Source organism: Astyanax mexicanus, chromosome 8 (genome assembly GCF_023375975.1).
Source record: "Astyanax mexicanus isolate ESR-SI-001 chromosome 8, AstMex3_surface, whole genome shotgun sequence".
In the NCBI taxonomy this organism is placed as follows: Eukaryota; Metazoa; Chordata; class Actinopteri; order Characiformes; family Acestrorhamphidae; genus Astyanax; species Astyanax mexicanus.
Window position 1 is genome coordinate 19,995,704 of NC_064415.1, and position 19,058 is coordinate 20,014,761.

The 19,058-nt window shown below is 39.2% G+C and overlaps 1 protein-coding gene across 1 annotated transcript in view; it reads right to left on the minus strand.

Moving 5' to 3' along the window:
- The window catches only part of plcb3 (phospholipase C, beta 3 (phosphatidylinositol-specific)), an 80,812-nt gene that overhangs the window by 46,431 nt on the left and 15,323 nt on the right, over positions 1 to 19,058 (minus strand). The window contains exon 2 of the mRNA XM_007242041.4: positions 11,341 to 11,427. Within this exon, the coding sequence (XP_007242103.3) occupies positions 11,341 to 11,427 (87 nt within the window). The remainder of the gene's footprint in view (positions 1 to 11,340; positions 11,428 to 19,058) is intronic.

Sequence of the window (19,058 nt, forward strand, 5' to 3'; positions counted from 1 at the left end):
ACCTGAGCACGTACTTCAGACCAGCTGTTTCTCCACTCCAACTAAAGATGCTTTACATATGAGCAGTTAACTCATCCATTTTCATTTATAAAGCTATAAGTCATCTCTCAAATATGATGTTTTTTGTTGTGAAGAAAAGGGTGATGTTTATACACGTATCAATGTGCGCATGTGAGGCGTTTTAGGGACAGATTAAATTACACACAGATACAGGTCACTTACATTTGTAAATGTGAACAGTCAAGATAGTCAAATCTGATCTGATCTGTTCCTCGTCCACCCGGCTCAACAATTTCCTGTATGTTTTGCCACGCTTGCAGAAAAAAAAGAGAGAGAGAAAGAGATTGGACGATATGGAGGGCAGAGAGAGTCATCAGTCATGTATTTATGCAAAATAGACAAATTTGTCACCCTTTTGTTCCACACTGATGACAACCAGCTGTCCATGACAGAGAGAGAAAGAGTAATGAGGTTAAGGAAAGACAAAATGAAAAAGAATTGCAGACATTAAACAAGAATCAGGAGTCAGTCAATGAGAGCTAGAGAGATAGAAAAAGAGAGAAACAGACGATTTACTAAATGTTTATGGACACTAGGGGTGTTCCATATCGTATCGTACGCGATAATATCGGCAACATTTTTCAATATCGCGTACAATATTATGCCCTGAAATATCGTGCATCACCCACCCCTAATTATCATATCAGGGATTCAGTTTTTTGCTGTTTTTAGCAAAAGTAATATTCATACTGCTCTCATTTCCCATTATATATCTACTAGAGACAGATTATATCTGTCCAGTATCATACATATTATTAGTACCATGACATTCTGGATCATTGACTTCTCTTACAAACTAATGTTACTGATTAATTTCTTGTATTTTTTAATATCTCAGTTAGGGGTGTGCCATATCATACTGTATGCAATAAAAAAAAATGTAATATGCATTTTGGTGCAGTAGAGTATTCTTGAAATATATATATTTTTTAATTCAGTATTTCGTCATATCGCCAAAAGTATAGTTATCGTGAAAATACCATGAAATATCGTGATATCATTTTAGCGCCATGTTTCCCACCCCTAATGGACAGCCCTTCCAACGATGGGATTCGGCTACTGTACGTTCCACACACTGCTGACAAAGATATGCAAATTCACACACAGATCGTCAGGAAGTACTGCCAAAAGAATAGGACCGTCTGGAGCAGGTAAGCATGAATCCTCTGGTACCATGTCTAATGCCAGGCATAGGCTAAAATGTTATAAATCTACCAACATTGAGCTGTGGAGCCTGGGAACTCTGTTTTCTGCAAAGATATTGCTCCTTTTAATAATGTTGGTATTAAGCAGGGTGAGGATCCTCCAACATCCTAACCTATCTTGAGTTATTGTCGCTGAATACAATCAAATCCTCACATTAATCCTGCAAAAATCTAACAGAAAGCTTTTCCTGGACAGTAATGGGAGTTTTTCGAACTTTAAACTTTCTAATATCCTTGATTTCAGAAGAAACAACATATAAACTGGTGTCCAGTGTATCAATAAAGAAAGAAACAACAAAGAAATGCAAGAGAGTAAGAGAGTCTCTACAGACTACTATAAAGCAGAGAGATGAGAGCATGCTAATGTAGCCTGGTTGACCAGACACATTGATAATGATTAGCGCAGTGCCGTTAGCTCCTCAACTCTACATAAGTGCAAACCAATGGGGCTAATTGAGAATAGACAGAGGCAATATGGCACTGCCATCCCCACTGTCGCACACCACAGCCATCCATTAGTGCTGCAGACCCAAACTCACATCCTCACCCTCTGCAATAACACACAAAAACATGCTTTACAATCGCTAATGCTAATCTATTATTGAAGAGTCATAATAGCACAAGTTAATAAAATCGGCAATAGTTCTGCAAGCTGGAATAAGACAAACTCTGCTGTGTTTTACTGGTTTTCGTTTACATTGAAAACAGAGACAATCTAGATAGGTCAGGAGCATATTGTTCCTAGTGTAATCAGTGTAGCTCTGAACACGGAAGAGAGGATAAAAACTGCTATTTCATCGTTTCCTGTTTGTTATGATGCATATTTGCACACACAGGGACATTTTAAGAAACAGAAAATAGAAGCGTTGAGTAGGGGTGGCCGATATGCTCCTAAAATAATCATGATATTTCATGGTATTTTCGATAACAATACTCTTGGCGAAGGGAAGGGTTTAATAAAATGTAATTAATTTAGAAAATTTAATTTTATTATTGCATACCCTAACTGAGATATTCAAAAATACAAGAATTGTATCGGATTTGTAACAGTAGTCAATGATCCACAATGCCATTAAACTAATAATACACTCCATATATCTTCATATATCCAGGGTTAAAGTAAAATAAATGAGACTGGATAGATACAGTATAATCTGTCTCTAGTAGATATATAATGGGAAATGAGAACAATGTAAAATTTTCTTTTGCTAAAAACAGTTAAAAAAAAAAAAAAAAGTAGTACACTGATGTGAAAATTACGGGGTGAGTGATATGGCACCATAGTTTAGGGTATAATGTCGTTCATGATATACACGATATGTTAGCGATATTATTGTACATGACACGATATGGAACACCCCTAGCGTTGAGCAAATGTTTAGGGCCATCAGGGTACAACTCTTGCTGCTTGTCGTAAAAGAAAATAATTACACAGTTCACACATTCATTTTCAATTAAATATCAATTACAGACAGATTAAATCTGTGCAGTATTATTTATATCACTTTAATCCTGGATATATGGTGTGCATATTATTAGCATAATGACATGTTTGATCACTGACTTCTGAAACAATCTGGTGAAAATTTAACTAGGGGTGTTCTATCGCCCACCCCTAATTTAACGTTCAGACTTCCAGCCCAAATCCAATTTAGCACGTCTACATTCTATCCAGATTAATTTTTGATAATCTGGACAGTCAGAAAACGTATGAAATTAGATTTATGCAAATTGGATCCACACCACGGGATGGGAGGTTGGTGAAATGTGATTAAAATACAGATGTACAGATGTGTCTCAAGCTGGATGTTCAAATCAGATTTCAGTGCTTCCGATTGGTCATGAATAATTCTCTCAACCAACGCAGAAGCATTGCCAGAATTGTTATGATATGCATATGACCAAGGTGGGTGTGAGATTTAAAAAAGCTCTCACAGTTCAGATCGCTTCTAAACAGAGAAGATTACTGAAACACAGAGGAGGAACTGGAAGAGAGAGAAAGTTCAAGCCCAGCTGTAGTGTCTGCTGCCAGGTTTATTTCCATTTGTGAAAGTCTGAAACCCTAGTGCCAAAGGTTGGTTACTGATGTCGATCCAGTCACCACACCAAGCTATGCAGACACGTTTGCTTTGTCTGGATGCACAAATCCAGTCTGACCACTCACTAATAACAGTGCATCTCAATAGATCTAATTTGAGAAACAATTACAGCCAATTACATTTTTAATGTACATACTGAAAAAGAAATGACTACTGCAGCATTAATGTGCAGTTTAGCACGTCTAATGTAAATACAAGGCTGAAATATCAGACCCAGCTCAATATCAGGTGACATTCAATATTACAGTATTAAGACTGAGTGAAGGCAAAACAGCTGGATCAGGAAATCCCTAGTAACAAAGTGAAATCCGGTTCATAGTGGGCCAACTCTTCCTCTGATGAATTATGTCTTCTACATTAAGTGGAAACAGATGTTATAATAAGTCTATAATAATAAATAGGCTATGTTAGAATAGTTTATGGGAAACGTCACCTTTGGCTAATAGAACTGATCCATAGCTTCTTACGCACACTTGCTCTGTGGGAAGGATTAAGGAACAGCCACGCACATACACACAAAGTGACAGTGTGTTAGCTCTATGTGGAAGAAGAGCAGACGCATGCAGAAACTGCTCATTCTTCCTGTTAAATGACTCTGTTCAGTGGAAGATTAAACAATCTCTCACACACCTGAGTGTGTCTCCAGGTCATGTACTCGCCTTCCAGAGTGTGTCAGGCATTGTAGACACAGAAAGGAAAGCATGCTTGAGCTGCAGAATATGAGAACACTGTAATGCCCTTTTACTAAATTATATTTATATATACTAAATTATATTTATCTGAAGCTGCATGAAGTATGTAGTAGTGGTGCAAGAAAAAAAATCGATTTGAGCTTGAATCGTAGAGCTGGGCGATATGGCCCAAATTTTTTTTTTTCAATTTAAATCGATTTTCTCCCTACTAAAATCTCCTAAAAGTTGCTAAATGACGTCATCGCCTAATTTGCATAATATATGTTTTTGAAGCTGTAAAGGATTAACATTGTGAGAGAGAAAAAAGTGAGTAAAAAACACTCTAAATATGTTGCTAGTCGCTTTTTAACAAAAAAAAAGTCGCTAGAGGGTCGGAAAAGTCGCTAAATATAGTGAAAAATTTGGCAGCACTGCTCCACCGTCATGTTGTGTGTGTGTTGGGGGGGGGGGGGGGGGGGGGATTGGGGATGGGCGCGCGGGAGGGAGGGAGAGAGGGGCGGGGCTAAGCTCAGGGGAGCGTCGGTTGTGAAAATTAAAACTCAGAGAAAATAGATTTTCATAAAAACACATCGTCCTTAACTGTAAATTCGAATTAATCGATAAAATCGATGAATCGCCCAGCTCTATGGAATCGTGATTCTAACATTGAACAATTCAGAATCGATTCTCATTTTCAAAAAAACTAATTTTTTTTGGGTGAAGCTACTGTTGCGTGGAGCTCTTTAACTGTTAAAAAGCTCTGCAGGACAGTAGGTGAGCTCCGCGGTACAGTTAAAAAGCTCTGCGCGACTGCTCTTACTGCCTCTCCCTATTAGGCTACAGAGGGGTGTGCATGCTATCTACAGTCAAGACATGGTTGTTTAAAGTCTCATTTGATTTAGTGGTTCGGGAGAGCTATGATTTTGGAGGACAAAGACGTATTACCTTATATAGGAATACTTAGAAGTACTTTCGTGCCAAAGGTTATGGGACAGGATCTCTTAATGTGTCCTATAACTAATGCTGAACTGACCTTTGGGGTCTCCTGTATTGAATATGGATGTGATTTCTGTCACTGGCACAGGCAATTCTAGCCAGATGTCGCTGGTCACAATCCTTACCACCCACTGTGCTGTCTACTATGAGTGGCAATGCTTTCGATGACATATTCCTGCTGCATATATGTACTGTGTCTGCTCAACTTTAGTCATGATCTTTTATCACTATCTGGCACAGACACAAGCTTTTAGGCACATTTACAGGGACTTTTATTTTGAAGAATCACAACACTGGAGTCATAACTGCATTAACATACCTCTCTGCCTCTGGGTGGGTAGATTAGCCCTCCCTCTCACCCAACTCTCAGCTAGAAGATAACCAGTGTGAGTCTAACAAATGTTTCTAGCAATGTTTCTGCTCTCCTGCTCAGCTGTAAAATGACACTACAATAGCAACATAGGATTTATTTTTATTTTGCCACTCATAAATGAAGAGCAAAAATGATATGTACTGCTTGGGGGTCCATAAGGACCTGTCTGAAAACTGTTTCCATGAGGAACATTTCAATAAAGGGTTCTATAAAGATCTAACTTTGTCATTTGTTCTCATTACAAATGAGTAAAAAAAGAACAGATCTGCAATCTAGGTTTGTCTAGAAAAAAAAGGACTCTTCAAACTGGTACAGAATCTCTGAAAAGATTCAGGTGGCTTGTTTTGTGTGACTCAGAGGAAGCGTATGCTAGCCTTCATCTTCCCAGCATTGGTAGTATCATGTGACAGGATGTTCCCCAGCTATGAGTGGGAACTGACCATGACAAATTTAGGGAAAAATGTAACAAAATAAAATCAACAGACCACTATATTACACTGAACCCAATCATGATTTTTGAATGCATTGACCTACTTTAGGTTGCACCTACTGCTGACACAGATGTGCACATGCCCACAAACACAGATTGCCTCATCCCCATAGAGAGGAACTGTCAATAGATTAGGACTGACTCTTTTTGAGCTGAAAAACATGAATCTATCGGCACCACTGGCACATTGTCAGGCATCTGTGTATTTAGATGTGGACAGCAGTTGAGAACTGTGTTCTCTGGAATGATTGTACTGTATTGTGTATCCAGTATGTCTGGAATAGTTGAAATGACTTCCCTAAAGCTCTTGTTACTCATTACAATCACATCCTTACTGCAACCATTCATACAAGATTGTGTAGAAAGTCTTTCCTGGACAGTAGAGACAGCTACAGTTTAACAAAAGCAGGATAAGTCTTTTTTCCCCCCAATAGAATTTCAATACAAACAATGAACAAGAACCTATCTTGTCTATAAAGTGTTTTATTCTGATTTACATTAGGAGACAGCACACTGTACATGTCTCTGGCCTCTGTTCCAGGAGCTAAGCAGGAGAAACACACTTGGGAGCAGGGCTTCAATAATATGGGTGTGTTTTCCTTTTAATACAAAACCTTTTCTAGCACAATGTGTGTGTGTGTATGAGTGGTATTTTCAGTGGTTTGGGCCACACAAAACCACACCTTACCAAAAACAAGAAGAGAAACTCCGGCTTATGTGTGTCTGTGTTTGTGACTGTGTTTAAGCAAAGGAAAGTGAATGAAGAACTTTAAAAAAGGGTTAGAGCAGGACGGAAAAAAAGTAGATTCATGGAAGTGCGTCTGACTTTTAACAACTTTACGCTACTTAGAAGGAGAAGCAAAAAAGGTAGAGTGCGAAAACGGCATTATTAAATATAATAATAGCTGCATTACATCTAATTGTGTCTGAAAGTGCGCAGTTACTGAAGAGACTAGATGAGCTGTCCTCTTTCCTCTAAAGAGGAGGCTGGCTTCCCCTGGGCCTTCAATCCACCCACCAAACAGGGTTACTGCTTCTCCTCAGGCAATGATTGCCCTAGTGTCCTAATACTGCAACACACACACACACACACTCACACACTCTCTCTCTCCCTCAATGATTTCAACACCTGTAGCATGAAACGCTATAGCACATTCTCACCGGTAAAGGTGTTTCAGGTGGTTACTTTGTGATGCCATAAAAAAACATAAACTGTATACTTGTAATAGATATATGTTTGAGAGTGAAGACCCTTTAAACTAGGAAATAACCTTCACACCAACATATCACTATTATATAGGCAGTTCTTTATGGAAGCAAAAGAGACTCTTTTATAGCTTGTAGATAGAGAACACTGTATGTTTTAGCCTGATTATATTTTAAATGGGTAAAGTACATTCTCACTCCACACTTCTCAGGCAGCAGCAGCCCGTCACTCACACAGACACAGAGACAACACTGTGTATCTACTTCTTGTGTCAATAATCAAAACATTGCAACATGACGTGTTTGATTTAATTGCCTTAAGTGACTTCACACATCCTGCAATGTGACTATTGTGCATGCACACATCACAATGACAATGCTTAAACGATATATTGTGCAGCTCTAGTGTGACGCTATTATAAACAGGTGAAAAGGGTCACACCCTTTAATCTCCATTATGAACATGGTTCTTTATGGATCCAAATCTGGTTCTTCTATGGTTTGTAATTGAGACCTGTCTCAACTGGTACACAAACCTCTTTAAAACATTTAATACTCAGGGGGGGGCGATCGAACACAAATCATAGCATCCCTAAAGAGGATAGGGTTACCGCCATGATGACAGTTCACTGGAAAACACGTGCCAGTGGTAGGAGACCACTCCTTGTGGCAATGCTCAATATGCAGCTTGTGCTTGCATTAAATTTGCATTATGAAATGCATTGTGACACTTTCTAACACAACTATGCAAAAACCCAGTCTGTCTAGCATAAAACACCTGCAGTCACATCCTTGTGTTGAGTATATTTTAGGGCTAAGAAACACCTTCTTGAACCATGCTCATCAGCTTATATGCATGCATTTAGAAAACGATAATGAGCAAAGAGATATGCTTTCAATAAGGCAGCGCGAATTTTAAACACCAGTCACTCATGCATGAAGAGCAACTGCAGGAAATGCAGTTCCTAATATGCAGCAATCAGTATATTAAACAAACAAGCAAATGTCATGCATGCCTCCCTGATAAGCCTGAAAATTAAAACAGAAAGAGGAGGCAAAACATCAATGAGGGAGAAAGAGAAAGAGAAAAAGAGAAAAAGAGAGAGAGAGAGAGAGAGAGGGGGGGGGGTGGAGGAGAGCTTGATTTAATTTGACTGGCTGAAATTTGATTCGATTCATGAGCACTCACATGATGTGCGCTAATCGGAAGGAGAGTGAAACAGATAAAAAGAGGGTGATTGAAGAAGAGCAAAACAAGAATAAAGCAGACAAAAGGAGAAAAACAGATTTAAGCAGCAGACTGCCGTAGGAAAAGGCAGACTAGACAGACAGTCTGACTGCTAGATCAGAAGGCAGTTCTCTGATAGTTCTCTTTTACCTCCAGCACTCCACACAGTGATGTTGAGCATCATTCATATGTTAGTGTTAATCAGAGTTGGGTGAAATCTACAGCAGGGGTGGGAATCACAGGGCATCTCACCCCATGGCCACAAAGATTAGTCAATATAATTGACAGTCTTGATTATTTAAATTTGTCGACAACAAATTTCATTGTTAACTAATTGTTCATTCGTAACAGTACCAAATTACTGGGGATAGAAGCGCAATAAGAAATGGGTAAAAGGCTTACTCACACAGTTTACACTCAACTTAATCTGTTTCCCCAAAAGTGCCCAAACACAACAGATTTCATATTTACTCACTTAATATCAGTAATTTCCACCTTTAAACAACACCCGAGGAAAACAGCAAAACAACAGTAATCGGCCCTTTAATCAGGAATTTAACTGGAAATATCTGCGCAAAACTGTGCTGGACTGAAGTGCACAGCTTTTGCCACATGGGTTTACAAGCACGTGCCCAACCACGTGGATGGAGGCCATGGGGTTACCTCTTGTTTACTCCTGCTCTCCTGCCTCTCGCGCTTCTCAGGCAGCAGCAGCCTGTCACTCACACAGACACAGAGACGGTGTGACATCTAGACATTTAAATGCCTTTTAAGTCTTATGTCCAACTGTTTCTATCATTTTTAGAGATGGAGAACATGGCAAAAATAATTGCTGACTTATTGACTAATCGAAAAAAATCGCCAGATTAGTTGACTACCAAAATGATCATTAGTTGCAGCTCTAATTTCATCATATAATATTATCATGATACGATGCCCACGGTAAAAAAGCTATCAAAATACTGTGATTCTGACAATGCTCTCTGATACTTCAGGACATCTGTGTTTCTGAAGAGAATAAAATACTCGTAAATAAGCAAATACCAGAAATTACGTATGGATTTTTTGGGATCCGTTGAACAGAATTTGTAACGAATCCTGTCTGAACTATTGCACACACTGCGTCACTGTTTGAGATCATGTTAATTACTGTTGTGTATTTTTGTGAGCTAATAACGGTGTTTGAGTAGTTTATGAAAAGATTATGGCTAATTTAAAGCTTAGTGGTTTTTAAAAAGAGAGGCCCTACTGTCAAACTGCATTTATCTTCATTTTGTTGAATATTGTCAGTTTGCTACGTTAACATGACTTTAAAATTGACCTCAAACACTGTTGTCTTTTCAGAGAAAAAAAAACATGCCATAACTAACACAGAGCTCCAAAACCGGCCAATTCAAGGTATTCCACTTTATATACATTTACAAACATACAGCCTGCTAATAAAACACTTTTCCACACCTAAAGCTGCAGTGCACAAATATTTAAAAGCTACATCACTGTAGCATGCATTCAGGTTTCTGATGCAATGTTTGTAATGGTTTTGCAACAGCAACACTGGAGAGCATGAATCTTCTAGTTTTTAGGAACAGGTTGCTATGTGAACCAGGTCTAGCTACATCAAGCAGGTATCAGTGCTGGGATAAATACAGCAAAAAAACAAGAGACCACTTAAAAATGATGAGTTTCATTGATTTTATAAAATCTCTAGAATATAATCAAGAGGAAGATGGATGATCACAAATAGCTTGAATTTTTGCACTAGGAGTGGCATAAAGTTATCCAAAAGCAGTGTGTAAGACAGGTGGAGGAGAACATGCGAAGATGCATGAAAACTGTGTTTATTCCACCAAGTATTGATGAATTTATGAATGATTTATGAATACAAACTTGTTTTCTAATAAATGCTCTAAATAACATTTTTTTGTCCATGGTTTACAGAATAAAACAATGTTCATTTTACTCAAACATACACCTATAAATAGCAAAATCAGAGAAACTGATTCAGAAACAGTAAAAGTCATCTCAATTTTTTTTCCAAAGCTGTACCATCACCTTTATTTAGCATACAGAAGAGTTCTTCACTGTCTGCACTATAATAATAAAAATAATTTAAAAAAAAAGTGCAAAACAGTGCAAAAACCAAGCTACATGATGTTCACTGTAAATCAAAAACAACTTAAATCACTCATTAAAAATGTATTCTACAACACTTATAAAGAATGTTAAATGTGCCAAAGTATGCAAAAAAATACATTACGTGTGGTATTTGTCACATTTTTATAGCTAGGTTCTCCAATCAAAGCCTGTCCACACAAGACCTTTGATCTCTATGACTGCGAAAAGAACTAAACTTAAAACTGAAGGTCAAATACAATAAACCCCTATTTTAAATCCCTGATAAAAACTGATAAACACACAAATTGTTTGTAGCATTTGGCTTAGTAATGAAGAAAAAGCATATTTTTTTGGGGCTTGTTTTGGCTATTATGCAAACACCATGTTAAGTGCTGAAAACAGACCCAGACAAATTTCAACCAACAACCAGTCGTCTCATTTATAATCTCTCTGAACAGAAACAGCGTTTCGACAGAAGAAAAGCGTCAGGTTAAAGCAAGCCTCATAAGCTGACTCGGCCATTGTGGAAGCATGAGCTACTCAACTGTAGTGTGCAAACATACATTTTATCTGATGCAATGATCTATTAAACACAAACAAAAAAAGTAGCCATATTTGGTTTGATCAGTCTCAATAATGCAGCAGGGTTATCAATTGCTGGTATAATGAATATCCATTTGATTTGCATATTATGAAATTATGAAAGGCCTCCTTCCTGCTCTTGGCCGTTTCTACAACCACCATAAACAAGTCTTTCCGGTTTTCTCAACACTTAAGGGCTTGACTGTGACAGGTGGCAGACTAATGCTACACAAGAACAGGTTAACAGGAACAATGTAAGGTGTAGACCTTTATCACAGAAATGTAGAAAATAATAATAATATAAAAAGCACTGACCATGTTCCCTCCACCCGACCAGTAGAGGAAGAATCCATAAGGGTCCACCTTCAGGGTGACTAATGTCGGCTGACCACTGCTGGGCTCCTAAACACACACACAAACAAACAAACACACACAGACACACAGGGGTGTTTTGCATTAGCTCTATTCAAATGATGTAAATTGAGATGAACAATACATAAAATAGTAACATCTGATATTTCAAACCAACATGGAATAATGGAACTTCAAAAGAGTTGAATAAATGTTGCTGCCTTAAAATATCCAATCTTTATTCATTTTACTTCCTTTGTAGACCTCATATAAACCCATTTTACAAACACTGGTAGAGACGCACATTAACAACACACATTTCCCATATTTGTGAACTTCTACTAGAACCTATGTAAAAGACATTAATTGGGTTTCCTTCAAAACATTTTGAAAATGTTGGGAACACTACATATTTTTTGCAGTTCAGAGACCCTGGGCATGATGAGCAGTGGCCCACCTAATTAGGACTCAAATCTCTGTCACCCTGATGTTTCCACCTCATATCTGGGAGTGCACACACACCAGACAGTTCAAGGAGAGCAGTGGTTATTGGTTACTACTGCAAACAGAAGTCAAACTGTGGTAACAACAGCCACGTTCTGAGAATATTGTGTTAGCGGTCCTGTTCTATTTAGTTTTCTGAGACATTTTTGTCTTGATGAAAGGCAATCTTTCTCTTAAAATTTAAAAAAATGAAATGTCCCTGTTACAATAGTAAAATCATAAGTAAAAACAATTTAGTTTTATTCTGAGACAAAATAAAAGGACTTTAAATTGGTGTGTCAAATTGCAACTAGGAAATTTTGCCCCAAGCAAAGTCACCTGCTTACTACTCATACATTACAGAGCAACTTAAAATCCTTAAAGCAGCACTAGGTAGGATTTTCTTGATTTTTGATCTTTTTAAAGAAGTAAAATTACAGCTTGAAACTCAGCACTGCAGCGCTGCATTGAGGTGTAATAGGAGGAATAGCGGTGCTCTCGTGTCTGTGCCGGAGCTCCTCTGAGCTCAAACCAGACTCTGTAAGTTTTCCGAGGCAGCCGCGACCAATTCTAGCAAGAACTGCGACCTGCTTTCCAACCTTTAGTTCTAACAGTTCTACAAGGACTACTGGTTCATTCTTTACAAACTAACATACAGGCTCTTTGGCAGAAGCTGGAAAGAGACCAAATATGTCTGTGAAAGCCAGAAAACGAGACAGAGAAATTATTCCACCTGAAACATTTATTACACTCTGCAACTGTAAGTGGGGGCCCGCGAACACAAAATCTCAATCCTACCTAGTGGAGCTTTAATACATGCATTTATTTATCTTCAGTATCAGCAGGTGTCCTGTCCTCTGAACAACAGTCTGTGAAGGCTAACCTACGTATGAGGTGGTTCACTTCTTGGATAATTTCTTTTCCACCTTAAATGGTGTTCTGATGTATTGATGTGTTGTACTTGTTTTATAGTAAAATAAAAAAACTGTTGACTCTGGCTGCTGAAAAATCTGCAGACTAGAGCCAACTAGCACTGACACAGCCAGACTAAGAGCTACAATATAGTAACACCAGTTTTAGAGAGTAAATAACAAGCATGTGGAGGAGCGAACAGGGTCAAAAGAAGCCTGTCACTACAGTAATCAGTGGGAATGTTAACATTTGTAAGGTTGTTGCACAGCATGGTGTAATAGAACGGCTGTGTACTGGAAAGAACCTAGTGATACTGTACATTTTATGATGCACAGGTTACAAACCAATATGCAGACATATACTGTTTACTACATAAAATCTGAGTAAAAGAAAAGTTCACTAACTAACATTAACTTCATTTAAAAAAAAGTGAAAGGCTGACTAATGTAAAAACAAAGCAACTTTGTCTCAGTCTATAACAGCTTTTCTGCAGATGAGCAGCTAAAAAGACCACTAAAATTAAACAAATCAAAGTACTTAAGAAACTAATATCAGCAGCATACATCACTAGATCAGACTACATGGCAACATAGTGCACTTCTTTTTTTTCTGTGGTTGTTGGGAGGACACTGGAGGCTACTTCCTGTTCTGTTGTTGTGACAAACCATGTGCCAGCCATATGACTGCTCAACCAGCTAGCAGATCACTGAGCAACCTCGCTCAGGAAAAGAACTTGCAGTCCTTCCCACCCAATCAGAAGCTGACTAACGCTCTTCCTGTGGACCCCCCGCCTCAGAGCCCACACGTCTGCCAACATTAACGGCTTGTACTTTGGATTGAGCAAGCCACTGACGGTGCGGGCCTCGTCTTTGCACCGGAAACACTGAAACACTGCTCCCCCGGGGGGCCGAGCCGCGATGAACTAATGAGAACAGACCACGGGAAAGAGATATGCCTGGGATCTGTGGATGGCCCTCTCAGACGAGAGAAAAGACGAAGCCCTGAGGGACTGGAGCGAGGGGAGGGGTTTATAAATGAGCATAATTGCTGAAAGGTGAGGCTGTGGCGCCAAAGCCACAAGAGCCACACAGAAACCCCATACCTCCAGCTTAATGTCCACTGCTGGCCACAGAGTGAGAGAGGGAGAGGGAGAAAGCTAAGAGGGGGTGAGAGAGATAATGGCATGATTCAAAATGAGTGGTTGAGGCTCGGAAGACGTGAAATGTTGTTTTCCGTAAAATCTGTTTGTCCATTTAAGGAAAGCAGAAAGTGCTGGTGTAATGCCTTTTATAGAGAAAGACCTTAACTACACCAGAGAACAAGAGAGCACACTTCTTTTGCTTGGCTTATTTCCTTTTGTGTTTACTTTAAAATCAGTAATCAGTTAATGACCATTTATGGCTGTTCTTTTTGCTGAATCAATATCGCTTCGCTGAGGGGCAAACTTCAGGGGCTGGGTCCTCCCAGCTGTCTGCTATTTTTACAAGAAAAAAATAAGGGAACCTTCGGAGTTACCTGGATTTCATCTCAGATTACCTACAAAACCTGGTACGACTGTTATACAAGACAAGATTATAGACAAAAAGGGTAACTAAACTAAACATTAGGGAGGCATTGATATCATTTTATTTTATATTTTGTACCTATTCCTATTTAGAATCAAGCAATCAAGCACTAGCTGTTAGTGTAAAGTAATGCAATGCAATGCAACAGTTCATTTGTTGATTTAATTTTGAGTCACATTAGATAAAACATTTTACGTGTTACTTTTCCAAACAAGCACATTTGAAAGAAATAAAGAAATTATGATTAGATATAAAATAGAGATTAGTTTTACGCATGTTATTTTCTCAAGCATCATCATGTGATGTCAGGACCACATCCATTAATCAGATGTGAATTTGCAGTGGGGTTGCCCTGAAATAGTGGTGTTTTGAAGTTAAGGTGCAGCAACATCCATCCACTCTGGGTTCAGCAGGCTCTGGGGAGGTGCAGACACCTGCCTCCTTCCTGTCTTCTTTACACATGCCCACCAGCACACCACTGTGGAATATTTCCCGTGTGATGCTGGCTATTTATGCAATAAATAAACAATCAATTAAACACTGTACTGGCGGTGTGCAGGCACCTACAACAGAGCATCACATCTCCTGTTTGGTTTATTTAATGTGTAAATATAACCAGGGCGTTAACAATGGAGAAAATCAACTGCTGAGCATTGATTACATTTATGGCTTCATGGAAAAAAATAAGCCACACTGATTGCCAAAATACACATGCATATTTTATGTCTTTTTTTCCCCCTCACTCTCACACAAAACACACACACACAAACACAAATGCATTCAGTTGATTTGTTTGCATTTGCATAAACACAAACAAAAATTCCTGTTATATTGTGGTTGCTGAATGACCTCTATTCTGAACAGTGTTCACCACACAAAGAGCCTGAACACAGCCACATCACACACCTTCAGGTGGATCCTTTACCATATGAATAGAAAGAGAGAGAGAGAGAGAGAGGAGATGAGAGACATGAGAATACAAGGGACAGAGTGAGAGAGTAAGGAAATTGAAAAGATAAGAAAGAGAAAGACAGAATGAACGAGAGAGAGAGAGAGAGAGAGAGAGGGGGGGGCGAGATAGAGAAGGTGAGAGACACGAGGCGAGAATGCAAGAGACAGTGTGAGAAAGAAAGAGAGAGAGAGAGAGAGAAACGAGATAGAGGAGGTGGGAGACATGAGAATGCAAGAGACAGTGTGAGAAAGAGAGAGAGAGAGAGAGAGAGGGGAAAAACCAGATAGAGGAGGTGGGAGACATGAGAATGCAAGAGACCGTGTGAGAGAGAGAGAGAGAAAGTGCCTGTCTCTGTCTCTCACTCCTTCTCAGCTCTCTTGCTTCCTCCGTCTCAGTTTTTCCCTTTTTCTAACCATCTCTCTCTCTCTCTCTCTCTCTCTCTCTCATTCATCTCTTTTATTTACACTCAGTTTTTCTGTCATTCAATTTAATACTTATGACCATATCCAGATCTCCTACTTTCTACTCTTACTCAGACAGCTAGATTTGTAAAGACAGTGAGAGTTAGTGAGAGAGTGAGCAAGCTGAGAGAAAGAGAGAGATAAAGAAGGAGGAGGAGGAAGGAAGGAAGGAAAAGGGAGAGTGGAAGAGAGGAGTGGAGTTGACATATTGCTTTGTCTTTTCATCTTCTCACAGCTTAGCTCAAACACTTCATATCCCCCAGTGTAGCCAAGTGTGTGTGTTAGCGGGGGGTGCCGCGCTTAACCTTTAGCCTATAATACTCGCTCTCTCATTAGAGAAAGTAAATGTACACAGCAGTGTAATAACGTACCCCAGCCCCTCACCACCCACCAACCTACACACACAACACACACACACACACACACACTCTGGCCTTCAGCTAATACGCCTTAATGAGCCGTCTCTCTCTGTCTGTTCTTCACTCTCACCATCTTCTCAACCTGGACCACACACTACTGACATTTACAACATGAACACACAAACAACAACAGCAGCAAGAGGAACAGGCATTTCTCTCTCTCTCTCTCTCTCACACACACACACACACACACACACACACACACATGCATGTTTTATGACAAATAGATGCACCCTCTCAAGCTTAATTTGTGGCCAAAACACATAAACATGCTCTATCATTTTCCAAACACACACACACTCTAATCTTGAGATTTATTTAAGATCTTTAAAGTGTGTGAAGATATTTAAAGTCCCTTCTGTGAGTGTAAGCAGATTACTAAAAGTGAATCTCTGAAATAAAAGAACTTGTTCAGTGTGAAAACTGATTATCGCAGAAGAACACATGCATCTCTCTATCTAGCACGCACACACACACAGAGACACACACACACACAAATACAAGCATGCATACACACAGACTAATGCAGAAAATATGTCAGCTATTTCAGTGGGTGAGCTTGTTGGCCTCCTGGCCCTGGCTGTATTTGACTTGCGATATTAACATCCTTTTAAAACCCTTAGACAGACACACACACACACACACACACACACACATACACACACATACACACACATACACACACATACACACACATACACACACATACACACACATACACACACATACACACACATACACACACATACACACACGCGCGCTCACAACCTGCTTGCCATTCATTACATCCTATAATGAAGCAGAACATTAGAACATTATAAATTAAGTACAGCTGTAGTTTGTGGGGAGTACAGGGTTATGAACGTCATGATCACTCAGAAGCTAAAAGGAATGAAGTGCACCTTCTAGATGAATCAGCAGTGATTACCGGACACTTCACAGGATGATAACGCATATATTAAAAAAAGATCCTGCTCAGTTTGTTTACAGAGAGGAACAGAACCCGATGAAAACACACATTAATATCAATTTCTGCACAATGGTTTTAATTAAGTCTTTGGCTTTATTTTCTGATAGAGCATTGTGGATCTTTTAAAGGTGCGCCAGAATGGTAAATTAGCTTTTTCTTGGCACAGTTCAGTGTTTTCCACTACATTAGTTCTACAGAGGCAGCCTGCCACTGCACAAATAATCTGTATGAAATCACAATTACTATACGCTATAAGGGCCTTTTAATTTGAAACAAAGTATAAAAGTAATACAGGTAGAAGAAGATGAGAGATGAGATTTACTAGCTGACATATGTCTATCTTGGTATGTATCAAGGTTTAGAGTTCACAATGCAACAAAGCCTGTTACACACGGGTGCTGCATGTTAACAGATTGCACCACAACATAATAAAACTTGATAAAAGATAATTAAGACTTTTTTTAATGTCGTTTATGGGTTTACAGTGAGGAAATTAATGTAAACTTCACCTTTTTTTTAGCTTCCTGCTGGTATTATATACATTTGTGTTCAGATACTACATTAATAATGTGGTCAAACACATATCTCACCAACTGTAAGTGGTTTAAATGAATGGATTATGTTTTTTTCCTGTTTACACCTGAGCTTGTTTACTTTAAAAGCCACAATAAAAGCAAAATTGGCATGTTTCATTCTGAGGCAAAAGAACAGGGTAGTAAATGGCTTTTAAAATGTCAACAGCAACCTAAAATTTTCAGTATATACACTACCGTTCAAAAGTTTGGGGTCACTCAAACAATTTTGTGTTTTCCATGAAAAGTCACACTTATTCACCACCATACGTTTTGAAATGAATAGAAAATAGAGTCAAGACATTGAAAAGGTTAGAAATAATGATTTGTATTTGAAATTACATTGTTTTTACATCAAACTTTGCTTTCATCAAAGAATCCTCCATTTGCAGCAATTACAGCATTGCACACCTTTGGCATTCTAGCTGTTAATTTGTTGAGGTAAGCTGGAGAAATTGCACCCCACGCTTCTAGAAGCAGCTCCCAAAAGTTGGATTGGTTGGATGGGCACTTCTGGCGTACCATACGGTCAAGCTGCTCCCACAACAGCTCAATGGGGTTCAGATCTGGTGACTGCGCTGGCCACTCCATTACCAATAGAATACCAGCTGCCTGCTTCTGCTGTAAATAGTTCTTGCACAATTTGGAGGTGTGTTTAGGGTCATTGTCCTGTTGTAGGACGAAATTGGCTCCGATCAGGCGCTGTCCACTGGGTATGGCATGGCGTTGCAAAATGGAGTGATAGCCTTCCTTATTCAGAATCCCTTTTACCCTGTACAAATCTCCCACCTTACCAGCACCAAAGCAACCCCAGACCATCACATTACCTCCACCATGCTTAACAGATGGCGTCAGGCATTCTTCCAGCATCTTTTCATTTGTTCTGCGTCTCACAAACGTTCTTCTTTGTGATCCAAACACCTCAAAGTTGGATTCATCCGTCCACAACACTTTTTTCCAGTCTTCCTCTGTCCAATGTCTGTGTTCTTTTGCCCATCTTAATCTTTTTCTTTTATTAGCCAGTCTCAGATATGGCTTTTTCTTTGCCACTCTGCCCTGAAGCCCAAAATCCCGCAGCCGCCTCTTCACTGTAGATGTTGACACTGGTGTTTTGCGGGTACTATTTAATGAAGATGCCAGTTGGGGACCTGTGAGGCGTCTGTTTCTCAAACTAGAGACTCTAATGTACTTATCTTCTTGCTTAGTTGTGCAACGCGGCCTCCCACTTCTTTTTCTACTCTGGTTAGAGCCTGTTTGTGCTGTCCTCTGAAGGGAGTAGTACACACCGTTGTAGGAAATCTTCAATTTCTTAGCAATTTCTCGCATGGAATAGCCTTCATTTCTAAGA